A 17,334-nucleotide genomic window follows, 5' to 3' on the forward strand; every position below is an offset into this window, starting at 1 on the left:
TTTTTTTATTCACAGCTGTATTCCTCAGAAGCAGCTTCTTTAAATAACCGAGTATCCTTCCCTGTATTTCAGCACACTGCCATTCGAAACTCAAAAGAGTTGCTAGCAAGAGTTGACAGATTTTACAGAGGATTGCACCCTCTTGTCACAGGCCACATGTGTAGTACGTGGATCCAGAGACTTGATTTCCCATTAAAAAACACATACTCCTCCCGTTCCTCTCCTGAAAAGGTTTATATACAAATATGGGAAAGATTCTTAGGAAAGCTTTTAAGGCACAGTGAATATTAGGAAATGTGGTGTTTGGTGAGTGCTGATGAGACAAAACTGAAAATCAGTTGTTTTATTCTTCTGTTTACTTCATCTTGTCCTCCTTCCAGTAGGTTTACAGTGGTAGCTTTGGGCGTTTTGTTGCATTCTTTCCTCTCTAAAAGGAAAAGAAAAAAACATGTCAGCACTTCAGCATCTGACTCACACTTTCACTCTTCAAGTTTATCTTTGTAACTGAGTATAAACAGAATTCAACTTAATTCTGTTTTTTCTACCAAAATGCATCCAGTCCACCTGTAGGAGACTATTTTTTACAAGTATGCACTGACTGCAGAGAAAAGTCTAATCCTTCAGAGTTTGCACTGGATTATAGTTTGGTTTGTGGCTGTGCTCTTACCAACTCAGTCCTCCTTTTTGGCTTTCTCACCCTCTGTATCCTGAGACACCTCGCTTGCAGACTCCACTGCATATATATGTAGACACAAACATTAGCATGGCATTTTCATTAACTATGATAATGTCAAAACTGACTGGCTCTGAGGATTTATAACTGCCAAATTTATAACCAATACAAAACAGCATGAGTCCCTCTGAACTCGTTTACAAGTTACTACAATGTACACACACATTTGCTTCTATATCCTTGTGGAGGGTATTCAGTGAAATAATGCATACCTTAGTGTCTTACCCTAAAACTAATTCTTAACCATTAAATAAACAGCTTTTTTGTGCTTTTATTGTCCTTACAGCCCCTCTCATTCTTACATGTGCAGTTAGATTGAAGTCCCAACCAGGATATATAAACGTGAAACACAGAAACTAGTACATAGCCTCAAGCAAAAAATTCTCATAAAAATTATGCAGTACAGCACGTCTTCCATGCCAGAAGTCCATTCGTCTCATGCTGCGTGGAGGCTTGTTTCTATCCTGAAAGTACAACATGTTCTCTGAACATAAAGAGTCGGGTGAAGGTCAAAAAAGAGATCGTGTGTGCAAGGCCTTGCAAAGCACTGGTGACAACTGGAGGTGCACATTATGATTTAATATGCAAGGTTACCCAGTAAAGTGTAGAGAAAGTGTAGAGATGTAAAGGCTTACTTTCTGAAGTTTTAACTCAGTCACTGCACATTGTAATGAAATGTATAGGTATAAAATCCTGCTTGTTAGAGTGGAGCAAATCACCGTGCATTCAAAATCAAGTTGACTCAATTTTTCTTTCAAAATGAGCCCTTAAAATGATTTTTCTTCACAAATTTGCAGGATGAACTTCAGTGTGTTTTAATAGTCGTATAATTGAAAGCAGCAGGGCATGATCGGTCTGTAGACAGTGCATAACAGAGCACAATGAGTGAGAGTTGCCTGACTGGAGCTGTTGTGCAATAATTGACACTCTCAAGACGAGCCTTCATTTCTCTTTCTGAGTGTGTGTGCTTTCTGTTTCTCACACTGCACTATCTGTTCGGCCTCACAGCCCAACAATAGCCCGCTGATCCTGTCAGCTCCAAGCAGTCACATTAGTACACAGAGGAGTGTGTGGACGGTTGATTAGAATATGGAGAGTTTGGGGTTATTAACCACATGTGTGTTTAATTACCAGAAGTCTCTTGCTTTGGCCGAATGTGTTGCAACAAGATAGATCTGGTGTTTGACCACCTGACAGACCGTTAATTGTTTACTTGGATGCAAACATACTCTTGTCCATTTGTTACTCATTACCAGGTTTGTTTCTGCTCAGCTTTTTCATCCCCCTCTGAGCTTGTTCCTACATGCTCAGCATCTATCACATGTTTGCATAGAGTTCTGCAGCTATTTCAACCGGCAATAATGCTGCTGCGCCTGACCTCCACCCAAAAACTGTCTCCAACATCAGGATGATGGGTTGACGTGAAATTTAGCGTGACAGGTTAATCAGTGAAACAACTCTGTGTTTAGTCAAGTAAATAAATCAACAAGAAAACCTGTCATTATAAACTCCCTCAAGAGGCTCAGTGGCAGCTATCATCCTCTAAAACCCAGTTGTAATCCTTCAGCTCTTATTAGTTTTACTCTGCAGGGCATGTGGCCGTGGCAAATTGCAGAGTATGAACTGTGCCAAAACTGTGCCAAAAATCTGTTTTGACAAGTAAGAAAGAAAAGGTAAGTAAGAAAAGGTAATCTGGAGCCATTAATGGTCCATACCACCTGGTGAATCTTCAGGAGCTGGATCGGTAGATGGGGCTGGTGCTGAAGGTGCTTCAGTTTCTGTAGGGGTGGGCTCAACCACAGGAGCCTCCACTGCTGCTACACTGTCTGCAGTGGACTCTTGGGTGACACAGGCTGGTGGAGCTTCTGAGGTTACCCCAGAAGGGGTTTCTGAAGCAGCTGGAGCAGGAGCTGGAACCTCTGCATTCTGGACCGGCTCAGTAGCAGCAGGTTCAACTCCTAAAGCTGGAGCAGGGGCATCCTCTGCGGTGCCAGGTGCCTCTGCTGGAGCAGGAGCTGGAGTAGGTTCTGTCGGCTCCTCGGCAGCAGGCTGTGGCTCAGCTTTGGTCTCATCTCTGACAGAAGGTAACGCTGGCATCTCTGGGATAGTTGCAGCAGCAATCTCTGTGTCTATTACCGGCTCTGCAGCTTCAATAGGCACCGAGGGTTCAGCAGGTGGTGCAGCTTCAGTTGGTTCTGAAATTTCAGCTGGTGCTGAAGACTCAGCTGGTGTTTTTGTTAAAGCTTCGCTTGGTGCAGGTAAAGCAGCCTCTGGTTCAGAATTGTCTGCTGAGGCCTGCACAGGTGCAGCCACTTCAGCAGGCGCCCCCACAGCCTCGGCTGAAGCCTCTTCTGTAATAACTGGGTTCACAGTTGGCTCAGATATAACCGGTTCAGCGACAGGCACTGCAACCACCTCCTCAGTGATGGCAGAGGCCTCTGCCTGCACCGCTTCAGCTGATGATTCAACAGCAGGGGCCTCTTTTGCAGTCTCAACAGGAGCTTCAACCTCAGGAGGGGCTTCTGCCTCTACAGTTTCTACAGGAGCAGCTTCTTCAGCCAGGGGTAGTGCCTCAACAATTGCTATAGCAGCCTCAGGCTCAGCAGGAGCAGAAGCAGGAGCAGAAGCAGCAGCCTCTGGCGCTGTCTCTTCAGTAGCAGTAGGTTCTTCCTTTACCTCAGAAGCAGCTAGAAGGTCCTCCCCAGAGCCAAGGTCCTCTTGGGCCTCCAGGGCCACTAACACAGCCTCAGCTTCATCATCAGCACCCCTCTGAAGATCATCGGGTAACGCAGTCTGCACAGGAAGCTGCATCTGGTCCTCGATGGTTTGAGGATCTTCTGCAATGATGCCGTTTTTGACTGCTGTCAATGCAGAGATGACAAATGAAGAACTCAGTTAAGACTTATGACTGACACAAGTTCAGCATTGATCAGCAGGCTCAGCTAATGATTATCATGTTAGTGTGTAACACTGAATTCATGACAATACTGAATAACAAAAGAAGGACTGTAGAAGGTTCTTCAGGTAGTTACATGTTTAATGGTTCTTTCCCAGTTGTTTTAGTCCCACACAAAAAATGTTTTGTAAATGTATTGCATCTATATGTGGACCACTAAAACTGTAAAAAACCCTAAACCTATCAATAGAGCAAAACTTTTAAATCAAGTTAACATGAAACGCAGGGGAAAGGAAATTAGCAATAAGGGGCACACAGAATGCGTGCTGAGGAAAACTTCCTTTCATTTCCGTAGTTGAGAGCTCGTGTTTGTCTAGAGCCCTGAGGACACGCACTCTCAGAGGAAGAACAATACACGCGATGATGATTTGCTGAATTTAAAGAGATGTCTCTACCTTTAGTCTCCCTCCCCAGTCTCTGCTCTTCCACACACTTTGGGTGTGAACAGGCTGCAGTATGCAACAATAGTGGGCTTGAATACTTGGACTCAAATATCAGAAATGTCAATGCACATCTCAGTTACGGGACTCGCAGAAGCTTAACAGCTTTTGCCCTGTCTTATTTCACAGCTAAAACACCAAAAGGATATTGTTCACAAGCAGAAGGGTTCAGTTAGCTGAATGGGTGGATAGTTTGGAAGCTGCAGCTTCCTGATTTTATTTGTCTGTCAGAAGCACAAAAAGGGCTGAGAGTGATGGGTGGAAGGGAATGTGACGGCCTGGCAACTTGAATGAAAATGAGCCAGTGGAAGAACACGCAATGCATAGAGGTGTTTATGTGAGCTCAGTGTTGTTATTAACATGGTGACTGAGGGAATAGTGTAAAACTGCATAAGAGTGAAGGTGTTTTCAGATATTTTTATCGGTTTTCCACCAGGTCCTACTGTTTAATCAATGGCACCCACTATCAACAGAGACTAGAAAGCTGTTGTCCGGACAATAACCGAGAACTTGTGTTAAAAAATATGCGAATGTGTGTGTTTGGGTTGAGACAGACACAGCCACTCCAGGCATGGATGACTTGTGTGTCAACATGATTTCACAGCCAAAGATGACAGAGATCCCAGTCAAAACAGTGCCATTAGAGGGAGGAGGGGGGCACACAGACCAGGGGCCCAGACTGGGGATGGGACCATTGGTGGCTTGGATGGTACACAGCTGGTTTGTCAGACAGACCGTATACTGTACGATTTAAAACCTCCACCCATTCAGACACATTTAGAAAAAGCCCGCCCAGGCAAGGAGCACAATAACTGGTTTTCTTGCCGGAATGATGTAAAAGCCTGGAAAAGAGACCCATGCTTTTCCAGGTGACTCAAGCTGGTTGGCAGGAGAGACAATACTGTGACACAAGAGCAGTGCAGTGGCACTGGGGAAATGGAACACCTCACAAAAAGAAACTGTGGCGGGCAGGAATATGTTTAGAACATTTCAGGTTACTTCCTCAAAAGCGAGATTACATCTTTCGACTGCTGTCACACTCTCTAACAAGGCCTGCGTGTGTCCTGCTGCGTGTGTGTATGTGGGGAATGTCAGTGATAACATGCCGTACATGCAGCTGTGCTGGCATGGCCAAGACATGTGTCACAAAGTTGTACGGAGCCGTGAATGAACAATCATGGGCTGTGGCAGGCCATTTGATGGGTTTCTGCACAGGCTTGAATACGGAGCACATATACTGTATGCAAAACCTGTCAAACCAAGGCAATTACACAGAGAGCAGGACTGCATGTTTTGGATGCAAAACTTTTTAAGAGCTCTGCTGTGCAGAATATCAGAACATCAGTGTCCAGGCTTGTAAAAGAGCAACTTTCAGACACTCCTTAATTATAACTGAAGTGTTGCATGTTTTGATAAAGGAAATTTTTAAACATCAAGCAATCATATCTGTTTGATTTTATTTCTTTAAACTACTGTTTGAAATATCAGTTAAAGATCCCATTACAGTACAAAACTGTCTGGATTTGCCTCAGGCTGCAAATAGGCCTCTAAACACTCCCAGCTGGCTTTCACACAGCGATATGCTTTAAGAGCTGCACTCAACCCCCGATGGGTTCAAGCAAATCTAAACGCTGAATTATCTTTAGGGAACGCTTTTTGAGGATTTCTCAAAATTTCTCAGGTCACATTTCAACAATAAAACATAGTGATGTTCACTGTTTTGTCCTGATACATTCAACCATCATTCTGATGAGTTAAAAATGATTCAATGAAAAAAGAAATAATAACAACCACTTATGGGTTTGATAAAGTGGATAAGCGTGAATGTTTCTTCCGTGAGGTACTAAAGTATGCTGCCTAGCAGAGTATAAGTGAGAAAGCACAACATGTACTAGAGCAACCAGCAGCAGCACCCCTGAGCAAGACCTGACTGAGTAAAGTAACAGGAGCAACCACTGTATACATTTTATGAAATGCATACATACTCATGATCACTACTTACCCACTGTGTCTCCATTGCTCTCCTCAGGCTTTGTGCCTGGTCTTTTTTCTTGATCAACGGTCTGTGCACTGGATGAGGAGCACCCCATGTTTGGGGGGAAAAATGGGTTGAGATGAATCAAAAACTTGGAATAGGAGCAAGCAAACACGAGTCTCAGCGCTTTCTGTTTTCAGAGACTGTTTGGCAGTGAAAACGTGGAACGCTGAACTCTCTCCAGTTCCTAAGAGTAACTGAGCACCATTATATCCCCTTGTCTGTCTGTGTGTTCATGCATGGCCTGCTGCCCTCTTGCCCCAGACAACGATGTGTTATGACCATGCAGCTAGGCAATGCAGGCAGTACTGCTGAATGCTCCCTGACTGCCTCCTGCTCACAGTCACACTATTCATACAGGAGGAGGAGGCAACATGTGCATGAAATGTGTGTGCGTGTGTCCTCCCCTCTATAGGAGTGCCCCCTCTCGATGAGATCCACCACCTTGTGGTCATGTTTATAATAGCAAATTCTTAATAAGTAGATATTTTTTTAGTTTTATTGTTGTAATATTTTTCGTCAGCAAAACCAGCAAAAGTTTAAAAATGCTGAATGAATCCATTGCTTGCTTTTTTACTTTTAGTCAAAAGTTTAAGTGCCGTAGATGACTGCTTAGAATCGTTTATGGTGAAAATATCATTTTTAAAAAGCCAAAATTATGAAGTGTAAAATGTTTATTTGTCAGTCTTCTGTACAAAGAGTTAATTATGCGATATTCCATTACATAACATTAACAATACTTCAGAAGGAATACACTGTAGTTTTAGAAGAGCTTATAAATATCTTCAGTAAGAAGAGCTGCATTTGCATATGTTCCATCATAGCGTGTTGAGCAGGATTAAAGGGATCCTGGAGATGCCGCAGAGTAGAGACTGATGAGTCTCGACCTTTCATTTATGCACAAGTTGATTCTCAAGAGTCTCCAGCCTCTTTGACATGGCTGCAAGTAGGCATGTTAAGGAGTTACTTATACCTCTCTGGCCAGTGAAGTTTTAGACCTGTTACTGGGAAATGATTGGATTTCCTGATGTAGTGTAAGTAAAATGCATTTGCCACCCTTAAAGCTGTTTATACTGTCATGTCATCAGTGTGATTGAGGTAACTGAGAAATCAGCTGACAGATCTGGTATTTATCAGCCTCTGCCTGCTCCTAATCAAAGTTTTAAAACCTTCTATGAAGCAACAATTATGCTGATTACCTGCAACAATAAATTTAGTCTTTTGATCACAAGTTATATATGTATATAAATTTGATCTATGCAGACTTTTCCCAAAAGGCTTTCCCTCTACCAGCTGCCGTAAGATGAAAGGAGGGCTACACCCTGAAAATGTTGTCAGCCTATTAGAGAGCTCCCAAGTTTAATATGAGTAACCAGGGTCCCTTTAAAAATGTGTCATAATTGAAATTTTTGACGCATAATGAGAGTTTTCTGAGATCACAGGACAAAAGAGACATCGTGGGATTAACCAGCGTCTGATCCCCACTTAACCTACATTTTAAAACTTGTCCTTAAGCGAAAGTGAGCGTCAATGGAATAATCCAATTTAGCTGCAAACTGTGTTCAAGGTTTTAAAAAAACACATAACAAAACACATGAATGACACATGAAATAGTTTGTCAGTGGCAATCCTGAACATTGGTATCTGTGCAGTGAGCACAAAAGGATATTATTCTGAACCAGGCTCTTCAGCTTCTCTGTGACTTGGTTTTGAAACATTATCATGTTTTCACACTGGCACATGTTTTCATCAGATGGTTTATCTGCAGAAGAAAAGTTGATAGGTTGTGAAAGACTTTCGGTCCCTGGATTCTTTTTCTTATCTCGTCCTTTCTCCCCTAATCCTTTTCTGCTTTCTTGTCTCTGCCTGTGGAGAATGTGAGGGACATGCAGGAAGGACATATGACTGCAGAGCATAAAAGACTGATGAGTTACTTGATATAATACAGTAGACGGTATTGCACAGAGTGGCTGCTCTGCTCACAGGTTACCATGGCAGCAGCAGATAGGTGGCAGTAACGCTACATTTTTTCACCAATCTGCCCTTATTATAGCTCCACTTTACCTGAATAGCCTCAAACATAGCATTAGTTTCATCTATTAAGAAAGATCACACATATTTTTGAGACCCTTGCAGGGATTCCTGTACTTCTGCCTTGTGTGGAGTACCTGCACATATCCTGGACTTGAGTTTCTTTGTAATTTCTGCCATTTTTTCAAAATCCTCAGCGTAATACAAGTGCTTCTCATCTGGCTCCGACGCAATTTCTCTCAGCTCCTGTTCGATGGCTTTGCCAACTCCCAAAGCGTATATCGTGATCCCTGAAAAGTATCAGAAAGCATCATAACAACATGAAACTTGTATTAGGAAGAAGATACTCTGAGGTTGTCGTACATCGGGATGACTAGAAATACCGGAATTCTTTGCTTTCGTGGCCCATTCAGAAACATCATCTTGTGATCGTCCATCAGTGAACACGATGCTGACACGGGGAATGTTGAACCTGCCGCCTTCTTTGGTTGAAAAACTAGACTCAAACATGTGGCGCAGGGCTGAGCCAGTCATGGAGCCCCTTCCCATGTATTGCATCCTGTTCACGGCACTCTTGATGTGTTGTGCTGTGGAGTACTGGCCCAAGGTGAACTCTGTGCGTACCTTTGTGGAGTACTGAAGAAGACCCACATGAGTGCCCATCTTAGAAATGTCCAGCGAGTCCACAATGCTGTTTACAAACTGCTTGACCAACTCAAAGTTGTTGGGGCCCAGACTCTTGGAGCCATCGATCACAAACACAAGATCCATGACTCCCTCGCTGCACTCGGGTTCTGCCGGAAAAAGAAGGATATTTAAAATATATACCTTTATTTATTTCACATTTTATTCTCAAGAAAACAGTCCATATAAGAGTAATCCTACTTTTGCAGCTCTTCCCATCCTCAGCCAGCATGAATCCTTCAAAACATCTACAGATGTAGGAATCATTGGTGCTGACACACTGATGCTCACAGCCATGGTGCACTGTCTGACACAGATCCAGACCTTTCAGTTTAATTACACAGAATCAAAGATTACCATGATGTTGCTGTAGCAATAGTAGTGTAAGTGTATGGCAGAATTAGCATTTATATGATATATTGTGAGGCTACAAATACAATAAATGGTCTAATAACTCTCTGACATTATGAATGCTGTGTGGTGGTAAACAGAATATCCCTTAATCCAGGGGAGGGAAAAGATATATCTTTTGGTGAGCCATGGATTAGCACTGACCTCATAACTGGGTTCAAAAACACACTCAAAGTTATGCAACACATAAATACCCAAATAGGGGACATAAACAATCATAGAAACATTTGAAAACATGCAGATGAAAAACGTCACACTCTGAATTTGGTTTATTTTTGTGTGTTATAGTTCTGCAGATGAGATGCCTCTAGAGAAAACTAGTAAAAGCAGAGAAAAATAATAATAAGACTCAGTGCAACACAGCTTACTGAAAAGATTCAAACGTAGTTCTATGCTTAACCCACCGAATGCCTGCATTTCAACATCTATCATGTATGTGATGTTCACTTAACACTTACCCCCAACAATGATTCCGAAGTATTTCGGCAATCAGTGTTTTCACATTACAGTTGTGATTCATGGGTCACTAGAAAGTGTTAAACAATTCTCTGGTGGAGAAACTGTTATTATTTATGACACCGAATGAGCTCAAACTCACTCTGACATGTTTTCCCATCAGGTCTGAGTGTGTAGCCTTTCCTGCATTTGCACACACAGCTGTCTTCAGTGCTCATGAACTCCTGCTCACATCCGTGGGTGCCATCGGCGCAGTGATCGATCTCTGCAGGAGAGCAGCGCTTCCATTATTGCCAAGTTCTTTTAATCAAATTCAGATAAAGCTGAATTCAAGACTCAGTTCAATGCAGTGAATCTATAAATCTGTAATTAATCTCTTGCTGTACTCTTACTATAAGTGATGAACGGTGGAGGATAAATGTGTTGCATCATCATGACTACAGCCTCTACTGTTATCAGAATGTGAAAGAAGTTTATTCAAGAGTGGGTAACCCTAATTATTACATTGCTTATTGTGCTTTAACAACATTTTTACAGAGGCATGTGGATGTCAGTTTGCAGCATAACACATGATATAAATCATTCAAGTGTTGCCTCACATTACAGGTATAAGCAAAAGTGTTTTTGTGACAAACCACAGCAATGACGCGGAAACACAGTTTAGCTGCACTTACTTTTGCAGGTTTTCCCATCAGGTTCGAGTGTGTAGCCTTTCCTGCATTTGCACACACAGCTGTCTTCTGTGCTCATAAACTCCTGCTCACATCCGTGGGCGACATCAGCGCAGTGATCGATCTCTGTTAGGAATCGTTTTGACGGATCACAGAGACAAAGGAGAAATTAGGTAACAAGCAAAAACAGAAGGTTTTAACTAAGTGTTGAATTTTTACATGAAAAATTGTGGATCAAACTGGTTAAACTGGTTTCTATTATTTGAAAAATACGCAGAACATTTACATCTTGCAGTTTTTATGTTTGTTTTATTTTATTTTATTAGTGAACACAGAAACAGAGGTAAGTTCACATAACTGAATAATCCTCCCAGACATCAATGTGACACATTTCTATATCAGCCAGTCGAATTCCTTCCATATGCTGAAACATGGTTAGAATTATATGAGACAATAGATGCAAATGTACACATCATTAGACAAGCTATGAATCAATACTTGGGTGTTTTTATGCTCTATACGTATGAAGAATATGTGGAATAACTTTAGAAAAATATGGATAAAAACAGCACCAATAACATGGAAACAGCTCATTTAAAATTACTTTTGCAGGTTTTCCCATCAGGTCTGAGTGTGTAGCCTTTCCTGCATTTGCACACACAGCTGTCTTCTGTACTCATAAACTCCTGCTCACATCCGTGGGCTCCATCAGCGCAGTGATCGATCTCTAGAGGAAGTCATTTTATCAGTACAAAAAGACAGGTAGTGATTACATTTACTAACTTGCAAATTTTGCATTAAATTGTAAAAATAGTTTCCGTTTTCGAAAAATACTGAGCACATAAGAGCCTGCTATAAAGAAAGAGCTCTTCAGGCTTTCCTGTATATTCTTTTATTTCTCAGCTCTGAACAAACAGAAGCAATCCAAAGACCCAAAAAGCTAGATAATCATCCTAGACCTCATGTGACACTTTTACATCTCAGAATCATCCACCAATGTGTCAATTTCTGTACACTCAAAGTTGGCTGGAATGGTATCAGACAGTTGTTGTAGATGTACAAAGCTTTACATGCGTTGTGCAATGTAAAACAGGCGGCTTTCTATGCTCTCTATATGAAGAAAATGTGGAGCTTTTTTTTTTTTAGTTAAATATGAAAAAGCACTAAATTTACTTTGGCACGTTTTCCCATCAGGTCTGAGTGTGTAGCTTGTGATCGCAGTGATCGATTTCTGCAAGGACGCATTGGGTGAAATTTATGTCGTGGTTGCTGTAGCAGCACCGTTTGAATGTTTCATAAGATGCTGTATATTTGCTGTGTTTTCACTTTATTTTGCCGCATTATGAATGATAAAAAAAAAGTACTTACTGCTGCAGGTCTTGCCATCGAGATTGAGGACGTAGCCCCTTTTACATGTGCAGATGTAGGACTCTGGAACGGTGACACAGTTGTGCTCACAGCCATGATTTCCCAGGTCACAGTGGTCTATTCCTGGAGAGGATGAATCTCTTATTAGATATTCCACTTTTTCACTGGTTATTTTGTTGTTGTTTTTTATGACAAGACTTTTCAGATTAATAAAAACATGCCCAATACAGAAGAATAAGACTGCTAAATCTAATTATTTCGTTTAAAAAAAAAAAATCCACTCTAAAGGTGCAGAGTGTGAACCCACTGTGATGATTGAACTCATTCTTGTTTGGATTGGGATATACTATGACACTCCAGATACACCTCTACATTTCAGCAGCTGCACTGCACTGATGATTGCAAAAGCACACTTCCTTCAGGAAATCTCCCCCACTTTGCTTTTTGTTAACATCCACCGAAGGAGCAAAGGGAAAATTTTCCATCAGTGGGTTAACAGACATCACTGGTAGGAAAAAAACTTCTCACGGTGACTGTGCCTTTGGGCAGTGTTGGCTTCATGACGCTGAGTTCCTTTATCCAAGACCAGATAAATTATTGTACTTTATTCCTACTTGCTATATATGATGATTTAAAGCCAACACTTTACTCCACAAACACAACATTGTGGCAGGAAGCAAGTTGTGTTTCCATTATGACTCTAACAATAAGTCATGAAATTTGAATAAAACAGTTTCTTATGAGTAAAAAAATGTAATATTACTGTTGCACGTCTTCAGGTCTATGGTGAGTTGATATCCTGGACGGCACAGACACTCATAACCACGAGGCAGGTTTGCACAGATGTGTTCACAGCCGTGATCCACCACAGCACACGTGTCCTCAGCTGCAACAGTGTGGAGAACAATCACCTACAGTTCAGTGTGCAGAAGGAAACCTGCAGTAACCAGTCAGTCAGGGACAGCAGAAACTAAATATAAGCCAACGAGTGAGACTTTTTAAACTGACACTCCCATTTTACTTTGCTTTGATCTGAGTGAAACTCATGAGTCACAAGTTGTGTCAGTCTGGTGTAAAAAGGCAACATGAGGGTTTCAGTGATTGTTTTTGCAGCCAAACCGTGAGAGTAAACCAAAAATGAAAATAAGGTGGCCAGATGGGCAAAATCTGTTATGCAAAAGGTCACGTGATCCATTTTTGGTCCTTAAGCCATCAGACCATCATCAGGTCCTTTGTACAAGTTTTGGGCAGCGTTAAAAGACTGTAGCTATGTAAATAACAGAAGGGAGGGGGTTACCTGTGCACGTCTTGCCATCAGGGTTTAGGATGTATCCTTCCCTGCACTTGCACCTGTATGAGGCAGGGCTACTCACACAGATATGCTGACACTGATGGTCCACCACCTCACACATGTCTGAACCTAATACACGCAAAAACATTCACAAACACTCAAGCATGATTAGACACATATGCATTTTAGAAATAAAGAGAGACATTTAAAATAGACGGGATTATTCACCTCCACACAGTTTGGACTGGAACACAGAGATCAGGGTTTCTATCTGGCTAAAGTTGGCCACCAGATGCACATGCTCCGAGTGCGGCTCACTCCCTATGGCCCTCAGTGTGTTCATATCCACCCTGCCTACTCCAATAGCAAAAATCTGGATGCCAGCCTGTCTTGCCTGAGCTGCAATCTCCTCTACTGTGTCCTGAGGTCTTCCATCAGTCACAATCATAGCAATTCGTGGGATGTGTAGGTTCATTGGTCGGGCTCCATGTTCCTCGGTGAAGGCTGTCTCCATGGTGTACTGGATGGCCAGACCCGTCATGGTCCCTGTGGCGAGGTGCTCCATATTCCTCACTGCCTGCTCTACCTCGCTCTTGGTGGTGTAGGTGCTGAGGGAGAACTCAGGCTGGACCACGCTACCATACTGCAGCAGACCGACCCGTGTTGCATTATGGCCAATCTTGAGGAACTGAAGCAGGTTGATGATGAAGGTCTTCACTTTCTCATAGTCATTGGGACGGATGCTTCTGGAGCTGTCAATCACAAAGATGAAATCCAGCGGGATGGCTTTACATGGATTCTCTAAAATCAAAGACAATGAGGAAGTTTGGGATGAGTTTGGGATGAAATGGCAAAACTGATACAGAAATGCTGTGGTAACCGACTAATCACCTACCAACTGCTTTGATTGGGAAAGTTGTGTTGCTTCTTGCTGTGATGGGTCTGGGGCGGCGTCTGTACGTCTGCGCTGCGTTACAGCACAACAGGCAGAAAAGGCCAAGAGCCAGACACCTCATTGTGATGAAAGACGACAACTGCAGCAGAGTGACGTAAGCACAAAAACAAGAGCTGATCCAGAAGAAACACTTCCACAGCGCAAGTAGGGTACAAACCTGATCACCAGGGAGCAAAGATGGAGAAGAGAGAGAGAGAAGCTGCCAAATAGAGGAACCTACTATTTATTTTATATATGTTTGTCTACATGTAGAAACATGGCAAGAAATCTGCATTATAAATGGACTGGTTCTTATAAAGTGCTTTTCTACTCTACTCGAGCACTTAAAGCACTTTATATTACACACGTCATCCACGCATACATTCATACAAGCACTTTTTCTGTGTCTAAGTCCTCTCTATCTGACATTCTCATTAACACTGAATGAGATGCAGGGATCCATATCTTTCCCGAGGATACTTTGGCATGCAGTCTGGGGCAGCAGGGATCAAACCACCAACCTTCCAGTTAGTAGATGACTCGCTCTGCCACCTGAGCTACAGCCACAGCGTTGTGTTATAATAAACACAAAATCTGACACATGACTCGCACACATGACGGTTGGTTGTGATTAGGTGAAGCACCTAGTATCTGGGAATGATTTGTACTGGGACCAGCTGCACACGAAAGGTGAGGCTGATTGCAACTGATACATTGCACGTTGAGTAATTTCAGTTTAATGCAGTTTAAATCAAATAAGTTTTGGCATAAACTTACGATATGGCAGAATGAAAATGTACTTGTTACATTTTGTGACATTTGCAATACATTTGTGGAAAGAGTGTCAACAAGAGAATAAAAAACAATTCCACCAATATTCTGTATAGTGTTTTGCACTTTATATTCTTCATATGCTTGTTATCTAATTTCCTTGAAATATGGAGATTGTTCTCAGATATTCAGCACTTTAAAATAGCATCATCTGTTCTATAAACTCTGTTTAAAGACGTGGGCTGTACAGTACACCAGTGTTGTGCTTCCTAAAGCATTCAAAGAAAGTCAGTGAGCTTCTGTGAATGAGAATGCTTTGCTGCATAGGAGGTTTACAGTGATTTAAGAGAGGCTGAAAAACACCAGACTGCTTCCCTATCCCCTCCCCAAGAGACCCACTTGTTACCCGTCATATTCAGACTCCAGCCTTTACTACTGTCTTAGAAATATCTGTGATCAGTGCAGAAATTACAAATATATTCAAATTTGAAAAAGGAGAAAAGAACAATACAGGAACAATCTTACGTGAAGGCAACATAAAACTTTTGTTTTGGATTCCCAAATGAGAACTTCAGCAGCTTCCGTGTGTTCAGTTAATAAAAAATCAACACTTCTACACAGAGCCAGGTTTATATGGTTGACCTGAGACCTGCAGAGGTCACACATGCAAACCCTCATGGAACACTTGCCCTCTGAACTCACATGTGTTTTACGTCTCTCTGCCGCCACCCTGATAGTGTTTTCATCTTCAGATGGCAATCCCAGCAGCAAAGGTAAAATCTTGTTATGTGCTGTAGAATTTCATGACACTCCACAGCGTCCTAAAATGTTTTTTTTAACTGGCATTTCCTCTAAACACATGAATCAAAGAAATGAAGAAAGTTTAGTAATTACAGCATTTTGGTTATTCCACAAAAGAGCAGCTCCTTTCATATTTCCCCTGTGAGTGGAAGCCAAAGTTGTGTGTTTAATATGAAACACAAAAACATCATGTACTGAGCAGCATTTATGACACTGTGTCTGTTTTGCACATCCAAGTTCTCTGATGAGTTTTCATGATGCAGGTGAAAGGAGCACAGGATGTGTCCTAACGCAGATAAGAAGTCAACACCACACAGGTGACTGGTGGTGATTACTCTTTCTACCCTGCTATTAAAACGCTAAAGAAAAAGGATCGGTTCTTTTAGAAAAGGGAAAACCCACAGTATAGCATTTTCAAGATAACAATTTGAAATCTACTCACCATTATATAAAAAATTATTTTGGAATTTTTAATTCAGCGAATTAAAATCTCTGAAAATCCAAAAACTGAGCCAACAGTTGAGCTCCAGCAGGAAAAGTCTGTCAATGCCTTAGCTCCGCGTTGCAAATGTACATATATCCCAGTCCTGTCTCTATCTCTGGAGGCTATTGCATTGCCTAGTCCCTTACTCCATCCACTATTTCTCTGTATACTCCCACTCTGACTCTGACTTTGGAGACGCCTCTTGTTCTGATCAGTCTGCTGGTAAAACAATAACTATGAGTGTTTTATTCCCATTCAGATCATCTTACTCATATTTATTCCAGATAAGTGGAACTAAACTCCCAATTTTACATATTGAAAACACTTTAAACATTTATTATTTGGAGGAAAGTAGAGACAACGTAAATGTTTCATGTTGTTCTTACATTAAAGTTTTAGAGACGTGTACTTGGTCAGCCTGGCTCCTGTTTTCAAACTAAGGAACATGAGTAGCTCATCAAATGATAGATAATAATGTAATGGAGTCAGACTGTCAGAGGCCTGATAGATTTAAAGTCTAGTGTAGTCTAATGGGTCATCACTGCTCTGAAAGAGGCGGATTGTACTTTTACAAATTATGCTCAGAAGAATTGTACAAAGCCACAGCAGCAGTTTATGGAAAGACCTGGTAAGTAAAAGTCATCACAATTCCACTCTGGGGGTCCCTGCCTCCCACACAGTAGACACATTTATACACAGACATGTCTGTGAAGGTTCTCAGTCATCCAGCTCATCGTAGTCTAACGGGCTTGGAAAGAAAAGCGTCTGGACTTCTTTAAGTTTCCTTGAAGACGTTTCACCTCTCATCCAAGAAGCTTCTTCAGTTCTAAGATCAAATGGTGGAGAGTCCCAGGTTTTAAGTCCTATGGGTGTGTCCCTCTTAAGAGGGTCATGGACCCCCTATTGATCCTCTACCTAATCACACTAGCCAAGGTGGGAAAACGGGTGTGGGTCACAACCAGCCAAGGTTTCAGGTGAACCCATTGTGAAACCTATCCCCACCCTATCATGTGATATATTGAGGTCCATTTGACCTCAATAAATCACATGACCCTCTTGGGGACACTCCCATAGGGCTTATAATCTGGGACTCTCCACTAGTTGCTCTTAGAACTGAAGAAGCTTCTCAGATGAGAGGTGAAACGTCTTCAAGGAAACTTAAAGAACTCCAGACGCTTTTCTTTCCAAGCTCCTTAGACTATACAGTCACTGCTCACTTCAGTGACCAAATATATTTTTCGACATCACATCTTCCATTTAAGCTAGAG

At 41.9% G+C, this 17,334-nt stretch overlaps 2 protein-coding genes across 3 annotated transcripts; both read right to left on the minus strand.

Annotated features, from left to right (window-relative positions):
- Positions 1 to 671: 671 nt before the first annotated feature.
- LOC146622282 (uncharacterized) lies at positions 672 to 6,219 on the minus strand. 2 transcript variants are annotated; one of them, XM_085365024.1, is made up of 3 exons: positions 6,132 to 6,219; positions 2,452 to 3,594; positions 672 to 733 (listed from the first exon to the last, which is right to left on the minus strand). In XM_085365024.1, exons 1-3 carry the CDS (start codon positions 6,217 to 6,219, stop codon positions 672 to 674), a joined length of 1,293 nt encoding a protein of 430 aa, XP_085221150.1. The 2 variants fall into 2 exon arrangements, with proteins under 2 accessions (XP_085221150.1, XP_085221151.1); XM_085365025.1 differs by having other exon boundaries at positions 2,449 to 3,594.
- Positions 6,220 to 6,924: 705 nt separating this feature from the next.
- On the minus strand, positions 6,925 to 16,161 carry LOC146622283 (matrilin-2-like). The gene is made up of 14 exons (XM_085365026.1): positions 16,025 to 16,161; positions 13,972 to 14,110; positions 13,305 to 13,877; positions 13,083 to 13,205; positions 12,549 to 12,671; positions 11,786 to 11,908; positions 11,022 to 11,144; positions 10,421 to 10,543; positions 9,889 to 10,011; positions 9,081 to 9,203; positions 8,579 to 8,989; positions 8,333 to 8,485; positions 7,834 to 7,926; positions 6,925 to 7,110 (listed from the first exon to the last, which is right to left on the minus strand). The coding sequence occupies exons 1-14, from the start codon at positions 16,025 to 16,027 to the stop codon at positions 7,055 to 7,057; spliced, it is 2,289 nt and encodes a 762-aa protein (XP_085221152.1). The 5' UTR covers positions 16,028 to 16,161; the 3' UTR covers positions 6,925 to 7,054.
- Between the last annotated feature and the right edge of the window lie 1,173 nt (positions 16,162 to 17,334).

This window comes from Diplotaxodon limnothrissa, linkage group LG11 (assembly GCF_057381915.1).
Source record: "Diplotaxodon limnothrissa isolate DT_005_m linkage group LG11, D_limnothrissa_male_GT1.1, whole genome shotgun sequence".
NCBI lineage: Eukaryota > Metazoa > Chordata > Actinopteri > Cichliformes > Cichlidae > Diplotaxodon > Diplotaxodon limnothrissa.